At 58.6% G+C, this 17,240-nt stretch overlaps 5 protein-coding genes across 5 annotated transcripts; 2 read left to right on the forward strand and 3 right to left on the reverse strand.

Moving 5' to 3' along the window:
* Nucleotides 1–126: 126 nt before the first annotated feature.
* On the reverse strand, nt 127–1,949 carry BDZ90DRAFT_275711 (hypothetical protein; the record flags this gene model as incomplete). Its single annotated transcript, XM_025508894.1, has 2 exons — nt 127–1,603; nt 1,682–1,949. 2 exons carry the CDS (start codon nt 1,947–1,949, stop codon nt 471–473), a joined length of 1,401 nt encoding a protein of 466 aa, XP_025360453.1. The 3' UTR covers nt 127–470.
* Nucleotides 1,950–2,864: 915 nt separating this feature from the next.
* BDZ90DRAFT_64721 (hypothetical protein) lies at nt 2,865–4,571 on the reverse strand. Its single transcript, XM_025509748.1, has 2 exons — nt 3,198–4,571; nt 2,865–3,134 (listed from the first exon to the last, which is right to left on the reverse strand). Exons 1-2 carry the CDS (start codon nt 4,324–4,326, stop codon nt 2,962–2,964), a joined length of 1,302 nt encoding a protein of 433 aa, XP_025360454.1. The 5' UTR covers nt 4,327–4,571; the 3' UTR covers nt 2,865–2,961.
* A 246-nt stretch (nt 4,572–4,817) lies between these two features.
* On the forward strand, nt 4,818–6,641 carry BDZ90DRAFT_281236 (hypothetical protein; the record flags this gene model as incomplete). Its single annotated transcript, XM_025509344.1, has 3 exons — nt 4,818–5,277; nt 5,347–5,439; nt 5,515–6,641. 3 exons carry the CDS (start codon nt 4,818–4,820, stop codon nt 6,639–6,641), a joined length of 1,680 nt encoding a protein of 559 aa, XP_025360455.1.
* A 365-nt stretch (nt 6,642–7,006) lies between these two features.
* On the forward strand, nt 7,007–10,793 carry BDZ90DRAFT_262047 (hypothetical protein; the record flags this gene model as incomplete). The annotated part of the gene is made up of 2 exons (XM_025508435.1): nt 7,007–9,028; nt 9,165–10,793. The coding sequence occupies 2 exons, from the start codon at nt 7,007–7,009 to the stop codon at nt 10,791–10,793; spliced, it is 3,651 nt and encodes a 1,216-aa protein (XP_025360456.1).
* A 3,629-nt stretch (nt 10,794–14,422) lies between these two features.
* On the reverse strand, nt 14,423–17,086 carry BDZ90DRAFT_228196 (hypothetical protein; the record flags this gene model as incomplete). Its single annotated transcript, XM_025504796.1, has 1 exon — nt 14,423–17,086. One exon carries the CDS (start codon nt 17,084–17,086, stop codon nt 14,423–14,425), a length of 2,664 nt encoding a protein of 887 aa, XP_025360457.1.
* Between the last annotated feature and the right edge of the window lie 154 nt (nt 17,087–17,240).

Consider the following 17,240-nt stretch of genomic DNA (forward strand, 5'->3'; position numbering starts at 1 on the left):
GCAATGACACAAGGGCCGAGACAGGCGCAGCGCAGATGCGCTGCGTGTTGGTTTCGACTGAGGTGGAGCGGAGCGAGCCAAAGTCAAGTCAAACAGAGCTTGTCTTGGGGCGTTGCGCTCACGAGACCAAAACAGGCTACGACGTAGGGGCAGCCGAGCAACAGCGCATCGTTCGGGCCATCGCGACCATCCATGTTAGCATGCAGGCGTCGCCCATGAAGCTGTCAGCAGCTGTATGGATTGCTTGAGCGATGCAAGGCTATCGTCTTCAATGAATGTGCAGGATGAAGAGATGCAGGCACACAACAAGAGCAGACCAAAGAGGCTGACAATCTTGGTGGTGCATCCCGGCGCAGCGACCTCTGCGCACTCCTCCTGGCCTTGCTTTGTTCAGACTTCTTGCTTGCCACGGTCTGAACTTGCTCATGTCACTGGCCTGCTCTCGTCTTCCAATCTTCCCATCGCAATTCTCAAGGCAAGCCTCCTCTCCCTAACTGACCCGTCACGAAGCCGGCCTTCCCCTTCGGCCAGACACCGTACATCAGCCCGTCCCTCCAATTCGCTTCGTTCCTGTCGGTGACGAGCAAGATGATCTCCTGCGGTCCACCATCAGGCAGCGGATCAACCTTCAGTCGTCCCCGGCCTGCGCTTCCGCTTTCATTGCGGGAAGAGCCAGCTCCTGCTGCCTTGCCATTGTGCCCGCCCAGCTGAGGGTAGCGAAGATACTCTTCCGAATAACCAGGCAAGACAAACTCGGACCATCCACCGCCACAGTTTTCCAGGGGCAGACGAGCTCCACCGTCTCGCAGCCGGGCGGCAATACCGGCAGTGAGATCCCCCGCGGGCTTTGAGACGTATTGGTGGCAATAGAGGAGACGATCTTTGTCAGTGCTGTCGACTGTGACGGCCTCAGCGATGATCTTGAAGAGCTTCTCCCACTCCTGGTTGACTTGAGCGGCGCATGGGTTGTAAATGCGACGCTTCTGGTTCCTTGCCTCGACGTGAAGCTCGTAGCGGTTGAGAACGAAGGAGGCTTCGGGGCTGCAAGCCATGGGCTGATATTTGGCCGTGAACAGTCTCGAAGCGATGGGATGAAGCTTGACGCGCGCGTTGATGCCATCGTCGAAGGGCTGAGGCGAGATGTGCTCTTGAACCAAGGTGAGCGTCCTGCCGCAGACTGCCAGGCAGACCTTGCCGTCAGCTATGCGGCAGGGCCAGCCGGTGGTGGCGAAAGCGTAGCGGATCTGCTTGCGCTGCTCATGGTAAAGGGATGCCTCGCGTGTGATGGTGTAGGGCTCTTCCTTACCACTGGCGGGTTTAGAGCGCGAGGACAGGTGACCGCACTCTTTGACAAAGTAGATTAAGTCTTCCTGCTTGATGCGAGAGACAATGCGAACCCAGTTGGTCCTTGGTGGGGCCATTGTTGTATCTTGAGAGCTTTCTTCCCAGTCGACAAGGATGGAGTGACCTTTGGTCAAAGCTTCGTAGGCGCTGTCGCTGCCGACGGGTAGCTGTGCTCTGAGGTCAGGGTCTTTGAGGGCGTCGGCAAGATACTTGTTGCGAACAGAGATCATTGAGCCGTCCATGTTGAGGAGTCCCGTTCCTGAAGGTGAAGAAGATACGTGAGTTGCACTGAGATTGTACACAGCATCGTCTCCAGCGCAATTGACAGCTTGCTCACCTGCTGGAGCTACTGAGATACTGCGGCGTATGGGCTCGACTGTCATGTCAAGGGAGGGTAAATTCGGTGATGGCTGATGAGTGACGCTCTCGGTAGACTGAGCTGATTGGGTCTTTTGCTCCGACCGGCTTTCGAAGCCCATGCGATCGTACATGGCCCTCAATTGATTCGCCGTCTCCTTCGCATGATCGTAGATTTGGCGTTTGACCTCGAGGTTGAAGAGTTGAGTCTCGCCGGGGCGAGGTCTGCCGGCCGGATTGACGAACATGAGTATCTCCACTGCTCTTGCGATGAGAAATTTCGGAGGGACACCGGTAATTGTGAGCTCAACGGCCCTTGAAGGGAGGTCACAACCGGTGGCACGCGCATCATCGGCAAGCCAGCGGCGGACTTCAGCGACAACGACGTCCCCCTCAGGTGGTGCAATGAAGGGGCCCGATGGGAACCTGACGCAGTACGTCATCCCGAAGAGGGTGGTGTGGTAGTCACTTGAGCATGACATTGGACGAATGCAGGTGGGGCGTCGTGGATTGGGAGGCAACCTGTGCAGCGGTGTCGCAAGACTTCATTAAGCGGCGCTTGCTCGGTCGAGGAACGCGTCGTTGGTCGCCCTCTACGGCTTCCCTTTCCGTCCCAGGTATGAGGCGCGGGACACAGCTCTCGTGCCTGGAGTCAGCGCCCGCTCGCTCGCAGACGACATCCGACTCATCAATGACCGTTGAGCGCAATCAAGGTTGCCTTCTCTCCTCCTCAACGACGACCAACACCACGATCAGCACCATGACGTGCCCAGGCCGCCACATTACCATTCGTGGCGTCACGTACTGCATCGTCCTCCCTCCCAGTAACACGACGCCTCCTCTCGATGGAGACTTTGTCACGGGTGAGGTCAGACGCTGGCTCGAGGCCAACGACTCTGGCCCCGGCTGCTCCTTTCCCGCGAACACTGAGCGTGTGACGCTAGACTTCGACGAAGGTGAGGTGAGCTTCGACTACCCACCCTATTTTCTAGCCTTCGCTCCTCCCAAGGGAAAGCCTGCGCCCGAGCAGACCCAGTATTTTCGTCTTCCCATCGAGCGTCGTCCATCTCTAGAGAGTACGCTCAACGTGTCGAGGATGGTGGAGAAGATGTCGGCGACTCGACTGTTCGACAAGCAAAGTAGTGCCTCTACAGGCAGGTCAGCAGTGGACGGGGAAGCCGCTCACCAGGCCAACATGACAAGCACCGACGGCGAGAGTGAGTTGCGTTCTGTCATGTTGATGCTCAATCTGCTAAGGAATCACTCATTGTGCCCGCTCGCAGGCGTTCTCAAGTCCCCTTCGTCCCTTTCCACCATCAAGGAGAAGCGGCGCCAGATTGTCATCGCTCCTGCTACGGTCAAAGCCAGCTCCACCGCCGACGTACAGACGGGCGAGAAGTACTCTAGCCAGACAGCTGCGCAGCAAAAGCTCTCTGTGCTCAAGGGTGAGTGAACTTGACGACGACCGGCGCAGCCTTCACTCGCACGCTGCTCACCTTCTTTCTTCGGTCCCTGTGTACTGTAGCATCGGGCGTCAAGCTTGGCGACTCGCCCCTCGTTGTCCGCAACAAGTACCTGATTGACGCCCTCAGGGACCCCAGCCTGAGAATTACGTCGCCCTGCGACATCGACACGGCCATCGAAGGCCTGACTCAAGGTCAAACCGTCACCATCGAATGGCAAGAGCCCCAAGATGACGAGCAGCAAGAAGTCGATGATCTCTGCTGGCTGCGCATTGTACCTCAGATCAAGGCAGACGACGCCATCTACTACGTCACCGAAAGTGGGCAGCTCTCGTGCCGCCCGCCTTTGCGAGTCCAGGAGCACAACACCATCACCCGCCCTGCAGTTCTCACCGAAGAGCAGCGCAAGGAGCTCCGAGACAAGCTCGTGACTGCAGGTTGCCCATGCCGGGTCGTGCAAGGCCAGATTGTAGTTGACCTCCCCAACGGCAAGACGATCACTCTTGGCCAAGCTCATTTGCGCCCTAAGCCCCTCCAAACAGGCATCAATGGTCGTCTGAAGCTTCGCCGCCTGCGTTGCGGCTACAACGAGTTTGTCTGCCAGCCTATGGCTACGAGCCCTGAGGCCTCGTGGGTCATCCGTCGCTACGAGATCACCTTTGAGTACAAGTCCATCCGACGACGCTATGAGCCCTTCGCTGCTGTCCTCGAAGCCCCTTGGGAGGCCCTCTTTTCTTTCTTGGCCGAAGCGATGACCGTCAATCTCACCAACAACGCAGACGGTCGCCTTGTCTGCTGCAACCGCAAAGACACAGGCCCGGAGGCTGATCTCATCAAAGGCGTCTTCGTTCGTCTGTACGACGGGGGCACGCGAATCCCGCTGAAGAATGTCGGCGACGGCTGGGGTGAATACCACTTGCCAGGTACGGCGGCAGCGTACTCTCGTCGAGGCGTGTACAAGACGCTGCTGGGCATGAAGGACCAGGGGCCGGACACAGAGAGGATCAAGGGGCCAGCGACGATGAGTAGCAACGCACCGCATGATATGCTTATGGATGCTAGGGACAGTAGCGAAACCGATGTGATGGACGGGATGTGGTTTGCTGTCGTGCCAAGTGGAGTGCCAGCCCACACCACGCACAAGATGTCTCCCATCCTCCATTCCTTTTGAGCACTGTAGCAGCGGTACATGTGTGGGCGGGAGAGAAGTCTGGAGACAGTGAGACCAAGGAGGTGGGAGCCGGCAGGGAGAGGGGCGCTTGGAGAGCAGCGGCACATGACATGCTCACATCCTCCGGCGGCGATCAGCGTTGAGCGTGGCATCCATTTGAGGTCGATCTCAACGTCTCAAGTTCAGGCAGATCCAATCCCAATCTAAATTTCTTGACAAGCTTTGTACTCGCAGCATGGCCTGAATTGCAAGTCGCCTGCTTCTGTCTCCCTTGCACTGTGCGTTGGCCTGATCATGGTCGCAACGGGCCTCTGCTATACGCCTTTGCGTTCCTCAGAGAGCGGGCAAGCGGCAGTCGTGTGCCTGAAGTCTCCGCTTGTGTCTCCCAGCCATGTCGTTCGCCTGCTCTTTTCGGTAAGTCTGGGCTGATCGATCTTGCCTATCAAGACCACACCATCAATCCACCACGTTTGGCTGACAAGATGTCCTGCACTGGTCCACACACGACCGTCCGTGGCGTGCAGTACTGCATCCTTCTACCTCAGATCCCTTTATCATCCAGTGGCAGCGACATGGTCTTGGCTCAAGTCCGTCGTTGGCTGGAGGATACCTCAAGCGTCGCTTGTCTCTCTCCACCCGATACTCAACAGCTCTGCTGGGACGTCGAGAACTTCACCGTGTCTCTCAATTGTGACCCCCTCTACGTCACCTTTGCACCACCCAAAGGTTGGCCAGCGCCGGGCGAGACGGACTTCTTCCAATTGATGCTTCACCGCCAACACATGGCGCAAGTGTTCGGGCCTGACTACAAGGAGACCTTGAGAGAGCACTTGAAGGCAACGCAGTCATCGAAAGGCGAAGCGAATGATACTGTGGCGAAGCCTGCCCCTGGAAAGGCAGGCACGGCAGCTGAGCTGCCCAAGATGGAAAGCCAGAACAAGGGTGAGTCTCGATGCGCAACAGATCCACTCACATGAGAGTGACTGACGTGGATACGCTTGCTCATCCCAGAAGAGCGCCGCCAAATCCTCATCGCTCCGGCAGACGCCAGAGCCGACCAAAGTGGGGACGTAGAAATGGTAGACGACAACTACAAGGGTACAAGTGAGCGTTCTGAGCAGCAAATGACTTCGTATACACTCACTGAATGTCTCTGCTCTCTCTCAACCGCATTGATAGGCGTCCTGAAGCTTCTCATTGACGGCTCCCTCGTGCTGGGCAACAAGTACCTGATCGATGCACTCAAGGACCCTGATCTCAAGTACTCCACTTCACACAGCGCCGATAACGCCCTCGAGGCTATCCAACAAGGCTACAAGATTGTTGTTGAATGGCAAGAGCCTCAGGAGGACGGCGGTGAAGATATCCCATCTGACACTGAGTGGCTTCGCATCATCCCTCGAACCAAGCCAGAGGATACGGTCTATTTTGTCACCGAGGATGGCCACCTCTCATCTTCCTCCTCTGGAGACCGTTCGGAAGTCCGTGACGAGTACAACACCATTGATCGACCCGCCGTCCTTTTCGAGTCGGAGCGCAGGGAGCTTCAGGCCGCGATCACGGGCGAAGGATGGCCATGCAAAGTCGAACAGAACAAGGTTGTTGTCGAGCTCTTGGGCCAGACGCTCCACCTGAGCCAACAGAATATCCAGCCTCAACCGATTGTAGACGCCGCCGCTGGACGCATCAAGGTTCGCCGCTTGAAAGGTAGGGCCAGCGACGGCGCTGCATGTCAGCCAATGTCGTGCAGCTCGGAAGCCTCGTGGGTCTTGCACCGTTACGAGCTAGTCATCGAGCTCGAAGGCAATGCTGAGCAACTTCGACTCTACATGCCCTTCGCGATCCAAGTTGACACCGAATGGGAGCGCTTGCTCTCCCCGTTCGCCGAAGCTCTGACGGTAGACTTGCTCCACAAAGAGGACGGTCGCCTTGTCTACTACAAGCAGCGTGACTCCGGCACGCAAGCTGAGCTGCTTCGTGGCATTCACGTCCGCATCCGAGAAGGAGGAGCACGCTGCCCTCTCACGACTACGGAGGATGGCTACTGGCAGTTCGTCCTGCCTGGCGGACAAGACAAGTCGATTGGTGGGATCACGGAGCCGCATGGCTTTAAGTCTCACGATCCCATGGCCGCCTTCACTGGGTTGAGGATCAAAGGCCCACCGGAGAAGATGATCGAGCCGCATGACGTGCTGCTGACAGGGAACGATAGTGCGGATGAGGTAGCATTCTGGGGCGGGGGCATCAGTTTTGACTTGGTGAGGCGGGGGAAAGCCCAGCCTAATTTCGACGTGAGGGTGTGCTAATGGAACAGCCCTGATCGCTGGCGGGCAAGGCTGAGATGGGCCCGAGAAGCGCAATGCTTCGAGAATGAAAAGTTTCAAGCCAGCCGTAGTGTTCCGGCAATGCGATGATCATCTCTTCGCCAACTAGGAGGAGGAGAATGAGAAAGAGAAAGAGAAAGGGGGGGTCCGACCTGACGCGTCTGTGCAGCGCATCCACCGGCGCGGTCCGACTGAGGCGCCGCACGACCAACGCACGACCAACGCACGACCAACGCACGACCAACCACCTCGGCTCCTTCCGATCTCCTCCATCTCGCCTCCCCGTCCATCTCTTCTATCTTCTCCTCTCCTACTACTTTATCCTTCTACTCGCCTCGCGCGCATCCATGTCGCAGGCAGTCAAGGAGGCCATAGCGCAGCGTCGAGCGGCGCTTGCGCAGGCGCAAAAGGCAGCCGCTGATTCTCCTCTGCCATCGCCAACCAAAAGCACCTTCGAGGGTGCGGACATTGTCCAGCGAACAGAGGAAGATCTCCTGTATCGTTCTACCTCTACTGCCCGCCTCAATCTCTCCTCTCGCCTTCCTGCCCTCACCTCTCTCCCTTCTGCCCTCTTCAGCCTCCTCGATGGCGAGGCACCAGCCTGGTACCTCGAGTCAGAGCCAGACGAGTCGAAGCGTCGCCCCTGGTACGAACGCGAGGATCTGCGGGTTCTCTCTTGCGCCAATAATGATCTCACCGGCACGTCCGATGAGCGAATGGGCGACTTCAGAGGTCTCGCGAGGCTCGAGCTGCAGAACAATGCCCTCACCTCAATACCTCGCACAACCTTCCAACTCGTCAACCTCACGACCTTGAACCTCTCCAAGAACAAGTTCACCTCAATACCCTCATCTCTCCTTGCCCTCGACTCCCTGATTGAGCTGGACGTCTCGCACAATGCCATTTCCCAGCTCTGGAGCGACGCAGAGGTCGACCAGGCTAGGCAGGATCGGCGTGAATGGGACGAGGAGAATGCAGACGAGGAAGGTGGGGTGTGGGCCGGCTTGATTGCGAGGACAGGCAGCCCAACTAAGCGTGAGCGCCCCGGCCCACCCAAGACGCAGCGACAGCGCAGTCAGCCTATGCGCTCGCTCAGGATCTTGAATCTTGCCAACAACAGGCTGGACGATGCGGCCTTGCACGCGGCGAGGGGGACATGGACTTGGCCACCCACTCTGACAGACTTGGACGTCAGCGACAATCGCTTCCGCTCTTCGCTGCCACTCAATACCTTCGGACGACTAAAGGACCTACGTCGCCTCTCGTTGGGCGGTAATGGCTTTGGCGACGTAGTTTTCTCCCTCGACGAGACTCGCGGGGACAGGCCTGAGACGACACCCTTCGGCGGAAGGGAGAAGCAGACATTTTTCCCAGCGCTGGTAGCGCTAGACCTTCAGAGATGCGAGATGGACGATCTGACGTCGCTGCAGGGCGTGTTTGAGACAGGTTGCGAAGGCAACATTGAGCAGCGCAAGCTTGTGAGGGTAAATGCGATGGCGAACGCCCAGGGCGAAGCTACTGAAGGCAACGAGGACGGCTCAAAGGTGCTCAGCGTAGTGCTAGAGGGCAATCCCCTGCGCGAAGAGATGTACAAGAAGAAAAGAGGTGGCGCACGGCCTGTCAAGCCGGACACGACGAGCTCGGCAGAGGCAGCAGCTCCAGTTACATCAGCTCCCTTACACCAGCCAACGTCCGTACGCGCACCTACGGCTGCTTCATCAACATCGGCAGCGACCAGTGTGGCTCCTGCGCAAGCGTCACCCCGGAAAGAAGCCTGGGAGCTCGAAGCAGAGGCTGGCCTCTCGACTGAAGGAGGGCGTAGGAGAGCGAGGGCAGAAGCAGCAAGGAGGGAAAGAGAGGCGGCAGCTGGCGGCGCTGCCCCCTCAACAACCTCCACAGCACCAACTGCGCCCCTTCACAACGGCAACCGCTCACAGGGCATCAACCGTACAGGGCTAAGCGACTGGGATGGAACTCCGGCCCCGTCTCCCCGCAGGAACCAGACCAACAACGCAAGAGGTGAGGAGCGTGAGCAGACGCGAAACGGAGTAGGGGCGTCAGGCAGCCGCACTACCAGCCTAGGCTCTACGCTCGCGAATGCGAAGCTCACAAAGCGGCAAAGCGAGGCGCTAGGACGAGTCCCGTGCAAATTCTTTCGCTCAGCGAACGGATGTTCTGCGGGGACAGCTTGTCCCTTCTCGCACACGCTGCCTGGTGAAGGTCGTAATGGCGGTGGCCCTGGTGGCGTCAATGGTGCAGGAGAGAATGGCGGCGGTGGCAAGGCCGTGTGCGAATTCTTCCTCAAGGGCAACTGCCGCTTCGGTCACAAGTGTGCTCTGGCGCACGTCAGGGAGGGAGAGCCTATGAGCGTGCGTGTCGTCGTGGCGTGGCGTGGCGTGGCGTGGCATGGCATGGTGGCTAGCGGTGCGGTCGTGCGAGCTCCAGGGTACGTTAGTGGCACGAAGAGCTGACACCGTCCTCCTCTTGCCCTCTTCGCGTGCACAGATGGATAGACATAACAAGAAGATGCAAGCAGCAGCACAACGGGCGGGTACGGCTGCTGCTGCGGGGGGTTTTCAGTCAGGAGGAGTAACAGGAGGAAATGCATCGTATCAACAGCAATCATCGTCATCTCAGCACTTCGCACCATACGCAATGCACAACAACAGTCAACAGCATCAGCATCAGCATCAGCATCCTCAGCCTTCCAGCCAGCATCAGCAAATCCCTTCCCTCAACCACAGCACAGCGCCCTGGCCACCCCGAGACGACTTTGCTTTCGGGCTTCCCGATGACATGCAAGGACCTCAGATCACGCAGCAGCAGCAGTACCGTGCCTCTCTTGCCCTGCCCACTCCCGATGTCGCACAAACCGCGCAGAGTTCTCAACCCTACGCTATCTCTCGACCAATGCCCTTCAGCTCAGGCTCTTTCGGGGCACGCGGAACTCCCCTCCAGAGCAATGGCTTAGGTACCAGCCCCTTTGGCACCAGCCCCTTCGGGCAGACGGTCTTCTTCTCCGGCTCTCACGATGATCGCAGTGCTACTGGTCTAGATGCTCCCTCCACAGTTTCCGGCTCCTTTGCGGCCCGCAACAAAGCTCACCGTGGTGGGGTCCAGAGCGCGCTCCACGACGATGACGACGACGACCATAATGGCGAGGACTTCCTACCCTCGAGCTTGTCGGACCTCTTGACCCCGGCAGAGCTGGAACGGAGGAGGAGAACGAGCTTCAATGCTCAAGGCCTTGCTGCGGGTAGCTTCGGGGCCTCTACGGCATTGACGCAGAGCATGCCTGCCGGTTACGGCCTCGATGAGGACGAAGAAGTAGTGGGTGGTGGGATCTGGCATGTGGGAGGGAATGCTAGGCAGAGGCCAGCGGCTAGGATGAGTGTGGGCGGGTACGAAGATGAGGACGAGGAGGGGTACGGCCTTGCGAGCGCTGGCATGGGCCCTACGGCTGCAGCAGCACGTCGCCGCGATTTAGACCGCCTCTCGCATCACCATAGCCCTGGTCAGAGCTTGCCAAAGGGTCTCGCCGCTGCCGGTTTAAGCCGACTACGCATATCAAGCGATGGACGTGGTGGCGCTACACCCTCTGAGCCAGTGCAAGCAGCCTCGCGCATTCCGTCATACTCGCACTCGCAAGCTCAAGTCCACGCATCTCCACATCGTCGTGCCCTTTCCAACGCGCAAGCAACGTCCTCGTCATCTTCGTTCAAGGCTGCTTCGCTCCTCACAGCCGACCTAGGCCCGATAGCGCCGTCCAGCTTGCACCCTCATCTGCCAGGTGGAGTGCTGGCTGCGAGGAGCGGGACGCCTTCAAAGGGTGGTGGCTGGGCGAGCGGATCGCCGCTGGGGGTCACACCTCCGCCGACTCAGCGTGAGGCCATCGCTATTGGTTCGATTTTGGTATCACCGCCCGCGGGCGAAGATAGAGGCATGGAAAAGGGCGGCATGGGAGGCAGAGGAAGGACTGGTGCGCCTTCCTTCCGAACAGCGAGCAAAGAGGGGCTCAGCGTGGGTGGTGGTGGTGGTGGTATTCGAGGTAATGCTGCTGGTAGCCCGCTAGCATTGCAGCCGCGTGATAGTGAGGATGATGCTGGTGAGGAGGGTGTCTTTGAGCTGGAGTAATTGCTGCGCAGAGAAGAGAGAGAAGGTGAAGACGGGCCATTTTCTGCGAGCAAATGCCTATCCAACTTTCCTCCAATTACTCCCCTTGCATCCGTGCCCTCTTGTCTCACACACACACACCCGCACATCCCACCCATCCATCCCTCTTTCGGTCTTCAAGATCCGAAGGGATGTGGGAGACGTCACTAGTCACCAACCCCGCTGCGCTCCCAGCCTTTATTAGTGAGCCTAGGCCCTTGACACGGGACGTTTCTGCTGCCGCTCGATTTCTTGGGACCGCGATGCGATGAAAGTGCGCAGCGGGCCAAAGAAGAAGTGAATGACACTCTAGACGTGACCATTCGAGGTGGGATCAGTAATGGCAACGGAGCTGTCGCGACCTCTAGATTTGAAAAAGGATGCAGCTTCGTTGCTCCGTGGGGATCAGCTGGTGGTCCGATGGACGACGTGGGAATGCTCGCCCCCAGCTAGGCAGCCGCTGCCAGTCAGGTCCGTCCTGTCTTTTCTCTTTGCTGGCTCTTCCCTATTCATTGGTGTCCAATCCCGATCATGTCGCTCATTCACTCGTAGACACATTCAGATTTCCGGCTCGTCAATGACGTGAGAAAGGGGACAAGGTTTCAGATCTCACACTTCCTGTCGGGTGCGCAGGCGTGGCGTGCGTGCATCTCTGACGCCGCCTACCTACGAGAAGAGAGACATCGGCGTTTATTTGTGGGCTCACGCGAGCGCGAGAAGAGCAGACCTGGCTGCCGCTCGACTCAGCTCTTCTTCTCTCTTTCTCTCCCTGGGTCTTCTTGTCTTCTCATCATCGTCATTGCGTCTTCGCCTCTCAACAGCCTCACTGTAGCCCAGTCTTGCATCCCTCCCGTCGCTCCATCGACGAGGGATGCGAGGACTCGAGTGAGCGCCAGGCCATCATTCTACCACCAAGAGCTCAGCAGCGTGCTCGAGGTCAGCGCTGACTTTGCGACTTTGCCCGCCAGGAACCAATCACGACGCGCTTCAGCCCTCGCGGCTCGACAAAGTCGATAGGCAGCAGCAACGACGGCAGTAGAGGAGCTTCATCACATCCTCTGCTTCATCACATCCTCTTATCACCAACCGTCGTACGGAGATTGACGTCGAAGCCGTCTTCATCTCTCTTCCCCCAACGCCTCCTATGAGGATGTCGTCGTTCAATCAGCCACAGGCAATGCAGCTCTCACAAGACGCAGCAGCAGCAGTACCACCAGCTGCAAGAGCTGCTACAATGACACAACTCAGCCATCGGGAGCCGGCTTCAGCCTCGACGCCACCCTCATCAGCCTCTTCCTCTTCGTCATCAGCAATCAGAGCGAATGGCTCTGTATTGGTCGATCCAGCTTTAGAAATGTCTGCCATCCCCTCGCCCTCCGTAGCCACCTCTTCGCTCAAGCGCCGACAGACTGAAAGTCCAGAGAGGGAGACTTGGGAGGACTGTGATACCGGTGTCGAGAACGAGAAGCGCCCTCATTCGCAGCCCGCCACACTACGACCTTCGCCTGTCGTTGATCCGGACATCGCTCGCTTTCCCCTCTCCCTCTTCCAGTCAGACAACAGCGATGATGCGGCCACAAGTGGGCAGAGTGCCTCTACTATCAGCAATGGAGATCGACAGGGGAGCGCGCCATCTCCCGAGGTTCAACAGCAGCATGAGTTTTCCCCGCAGGTAGAGCAGCGTGAGATCCGACCAATACCAGCAGCACGTCGAGCGGGCAAACAACGAGCCCTGTCACCTAGACAAAGCAGACCGCCTGGCTCCTGGGGAGCAGGAGTGGGAAGCAGTCGTAGCGGTGACAGCGGCGGCAGTGGCAGCAGTCAAGCCAGCTACGATGATCTCCAAGACGTCAACATCGATGAGAAAATGCTGCGCGTCTGGCCTCGCGACTTTATCGTGAGCGTCGGTCAGCAGTTGGCTTGGGATGCCGCCCACAAACCGGCACAAGGAATACCAGCATCAGTCGTCGCAAGAGGGGAGAAGGTAAGCCGTCCATCCAAGTGAGCATGCACATGTGCCTAGGCTAACGTTCTCTCTGCTCTTGCTCGCCTCTACCTCGCAGTACGTCCGCAAGTACAGCTATTTCATGCAATTACGCACTTACCAGAATTGTCGTCTCCTCGACTTGCGCTGGCAAGATGCCTGTACGTAGGGCCCCTGACACGATCGCCATCCCATCCCTCATTTCGAGCTGACACTTGCTCCTTGTCTTCCGCAACTACCAGTCGATTCAGACGACACGATCGTTCGTGCCTTCGAGCATGTTACGGGTCTCCGTCGCCCATCTAGTGGCTATCCCTACCCAGTCGAGAACCTCCATAATGCGCTGCGCAGACTCTGCTTTGCCTGCCTGCTCAACGACATGGACGGAGATCTGCGTGGCTACGAGAAGGGCTTTGTCATTCTGCACACGAAGAGATTTGGCTACATCAATGTGAGTTGCGCGACAGAGTGAGGCACTGCGCTGGCAATGCGATCAAGAAGCTCACAAACCTCACTGACCACGACGCGTCGCACTCAGCTCTGTCATCTTCACTGTCAGACATGGGCGGCTGCCACTCGAGGCAAGAATCCCAGCTTTTTGATCTGGTAAGCACTGATACCAGTCTTCTGTCCAATCACGCACGCCTTCCTCGCCTCGCTTTGCTGACGTTGAGCTGTTGCCCTCGCTCTTACCCGCCTGCAGCGATATCTGCCTCATGGAAGGCTCGCGCAACTCATGCAACCATCTCGATGGGAAAATCCTGACGAACCAAGACCTGGCTGTGGGCGATACGGCCCTCAACACGTGCGAGTCCTGCCGCGTTGACCACTTCTATGACGCCTGGTCTCTTTTTCCCGTCACCGTCCCACGCAAATACCGCGAAGGCCTACAAGCCACTCGCGCTTTCTCCCTCTTCACGGCGCACGGGAGGGGTGGAGCGGGCGTGGCTGCGGCGGAAGCGCATGAGGAGTTGGAGCAGATTTGGGAGCGTCAGAGGGAGAGGTGCGAGTGTGGGATCTGCAAAAGGATGAAGAGGGTGAGGAAGGAGGAGATCAGGGGGTTGCGAGGGGACGTGAAGAGGAGGGAGGAACGGCGGACCCTGAGGCAGTAGCTGCGCTAACTCGCGAAGATGCAGAGGATCGAGCTGATCCGCGCTAGCAGTGGCATTGACTGCAGAGGGGGCAAGCAGCGGAGCAACTTGGAAAACAGGCGACATCGTGGCGAGCAGGGCGGGTCAGCTACGAGCTGGTGCCGGGGCTAGGAGAGACTCGACCAAAACGCAGGCGCAAGCACATACACAATACGCACTCAGCACGCAAGCATTCAACGTCACGGCTAATCAGTCACACTCGCGTCACTCAGCTCATGCGCCACCAGTCCTACACTTTACCAGGTCATAGACATTCACCAGCTCGATCACATGTCAGTATTCCTCTCGACTCATCTCGATCACCCATATCACACATGTACACCACGTCATCCGTCAAGCGGACGAGGCTGTGAGATTGCGACTGCGTTTCCGATTACGATCCAGGACGAATGTAGAAGTGGCAGGCGGACGAGAGAAGAGGGTATCTAGTGAAGAAGAAAGAAGAAGTACAAAGGGTGATCGCGCGCCGATCTCGCTCAGCGAGGCAGCTCAAAGTCCAGCGCTGCCGTCTTCGTCGGCCACATCTCCTCCATCCACTGCTGGAACAGGCTCCACGTCTCCTCCTCGCCCTTGCCTGGAATGACGTCGTCATTGACACCAATGAAGGCCAAATTGTGCTGCCTCCTCTTGAGGCTGTCCAGAATCCTCTTCGCCCCCTTGGGCTCCTTGAGCATCTGGAAGTCCAAGGGCGCACCAGCGATCGTGTAGGCGTAGCGTTGGATGAGGCGAGTGGCAAAGATACGGCGCGAGGCGAGGGAGGAACCCGTGTTGCGTGCGACCGACGAGAGTGAGAAGTCGCAGTCGTCCCAACGTGAGTCGAGGGGCAGGTGAGGCGTGGTCTGGTCTGCCTGCACGGGCGTGGCTACCGCGGGGAAGCGGGTGTCGGCAGAGGGGAGGAAGACGTCCAGGCCCTTCTTGCCTGAGCGGGCTACGAGGTATGTGAGGAGGAAGTCACCGCAGGCCGTGTTCTCAAAGGCCATGTGCCTGAAGAGAGCGATTGGGTCGTACGCCTTGTCAAAGGGCCAGCAGACGCGCCAGTTCATGATGGCAGCAGGCTGGTGAAGGTCGTGCTCCTTGGTTCCTGGCTCGGTGTGGAATGTGGGGAATTGATGGCCAGAGACCTTGTCGAAGCGAACACCAGCGAGGGCGTATCCATCCTGCGAAGAGAACTGGTACGTGCTCGCCCCCGGGCGGGGGAAGAGAGACGCATCAAAGGTCTCGTTGACATTCTTGCGAAGCATGCTGTCGCGCTGTGGGGTGTGGATAGGAATGTTGTCCTGCAGCCAGATGGGCTTGTAGTCGGTCTCATCTGCGTCGTATCCAAGATCGAAGAGAGCGCCCTTGAGCTCATCCGTGCTGTACTTGCCATCTCCATCAACGTCCAGCTTGGCGACGAACCAGGACCAAAGCAGGGCCTCACGGTGACGCTCGATCTGAAGGTTGTACGAGAGAAGGTGCGAGTTGGCACCTTGACCATCGCCGCGGAAACGACGGCCAACGGTGCGCGCGAATTGGTCGCCCCAGAGCATACGGGCCTCGTCGACTAGCGGGCGAGAGTGAACCTTCTGCACGTGAATGATGTAGTGACGGTCACGCTTGCCGAAGCGCTGTGCCAGGAGGTAGGCAGAGTAGCGCATGCTGGGAAGCTCGCCCTTCATGATAGGCGGGTGCTCATAGGGGCCAATGACGAAGAAGCGATTGATGTGCATGACGGTGCCATACAGCGGGGAGGTGAAGTCGCTGACGGATAGGTCGCGATTGCCGAGGAAGTGGTCATCGTTGCTGTAGAAGAAGTTCTCGCCCAGCCCAGGAACAAGAAGGCCGAGCGAGGCTTCAGCGGCGAGCGAGTTGAAGGTAGGGAGAACACGCAACTTGTGGGCGAGAGTCTCGGCCTCAGAAAGCGGCTCGGGTCGCGACTGCGTGATAGGATCGACGGAGTGCAGGTCGGCCGTGACTTGCCAATCATGGTGTACTTTGATCTTGGGCGGTGCGGCTCCCTCCTCGACATCCTGCTGGCGGGAAGCTTGACCGACCATGACACCGGGAGCGTCGACATCGAGCCACTGCGGGAGCTGCCCGTAGCGCATGAGGCCCGCCTCGATCTCGAGCACGTCACTGCGGCCGCTGCCGGGCACGAAGGCGACTTGAGCTCCAGAAGTGGCACGAACAGGCTCGACAGAGGGCGCGACATTGGCGGCCGTGGCGTCTGCCAGTGCATTCATCTCCGGCTTGCCGCTAGCCCAGAAGTCGGTAGTGATCAAGTGGCTAGTACGCAGCGAGTCGCCCAAAGCATTCTTGGCACTTCGCATACTGTATCGCAGCTCGTCGTGCTCGCGGAAGCGATTCTCGGAGTTTTGCAGCTTGAGCGTGTCGTCGCGACGAGCAAGGGCGTGGCCTTGCGCGTCTGAGCTTCGAGGCTCAGCGACGTTGGCGCGGTAGGGGTCCAGGGCGTAGAAGTTGCGAGCGGCGTGATGACGAGGGTCGGAGCCATTGACCCAGAACCAAAGACCGTCGATGGTGTTCTGCTGAGAGAGGTCAAGACCCGGCAGGATCTCGCCACGGGCGACCCACGCGTCGAGGTACTTGGCGTCTTCCGCCAGGAAGGGCTCGTGCATTTGCATCGTCTGAGGGCGACGGGCGAGTTGCATGACAGGCTGGCCCGATGCTCCGAGGGAGCCCTTGGCTGCGGTGCTCTTGGATGAGTCTGATCCTGTAGGCCAGAAGAAGATGGTGCGGCCACCGGTGTCGCCATCGGCGTTGAGGTGTCGCTGCTCAAGGAGCATGAGGAAAATGGCGCCGCAGAGGAGGACGAGAAGGCCAAGCAGGAGGGTCACGGGTCGTGACGCGCCCACACGGAGAGTTGAGGAGGATGCTCGACGCAGTGAAAAGTCACGGAGTGATCCGCGGCCCAGTCCAAACCCGCTGTCATGTCTACGTCGCCACAATGATGGCCTTCGCGCTCGCTGCCACCATGGCGTGGCGTTTGGGTCGTCAGAGTACGGCGGTGGCACGCTCTCGACGTCGCGCGCAAAGGGCGTCGATTCGCTGGCATCATCATCGCCATCCTCGCATTCTTGCTTGTCCGAGTGGTACATTGAAGGAGTGGTGGGCGTGGGGGGTACCATGCCTCTCGAAGCCATGGCTGGTGTTGAAGAAGGTGAAGCCGTCATAGGAGTGGTCCAGCCAAAGGAAGGGCGGCGCTGAACAGAGGGGCGAGATGAAGGTGATTGAGAAGGAGATTGACCGCCGAATGGCAGTCGGAGATCGCCGCCCATGATTGATTAAAAGAGAGTG

This window comes from Jaminaea rosea (assembly GCF_003144245.1).
Source record: "Jaminaea rosea strain MCA 5214 unplaced genomic scaffold BDZ90scaffold_13, whole genome shotgun sequence".
NCBI lineage: Eukaryota > Fungi > Basidiomycota > Exobasidiomycetes > Microstromatales > Jaminaea > Jaminaea rosea.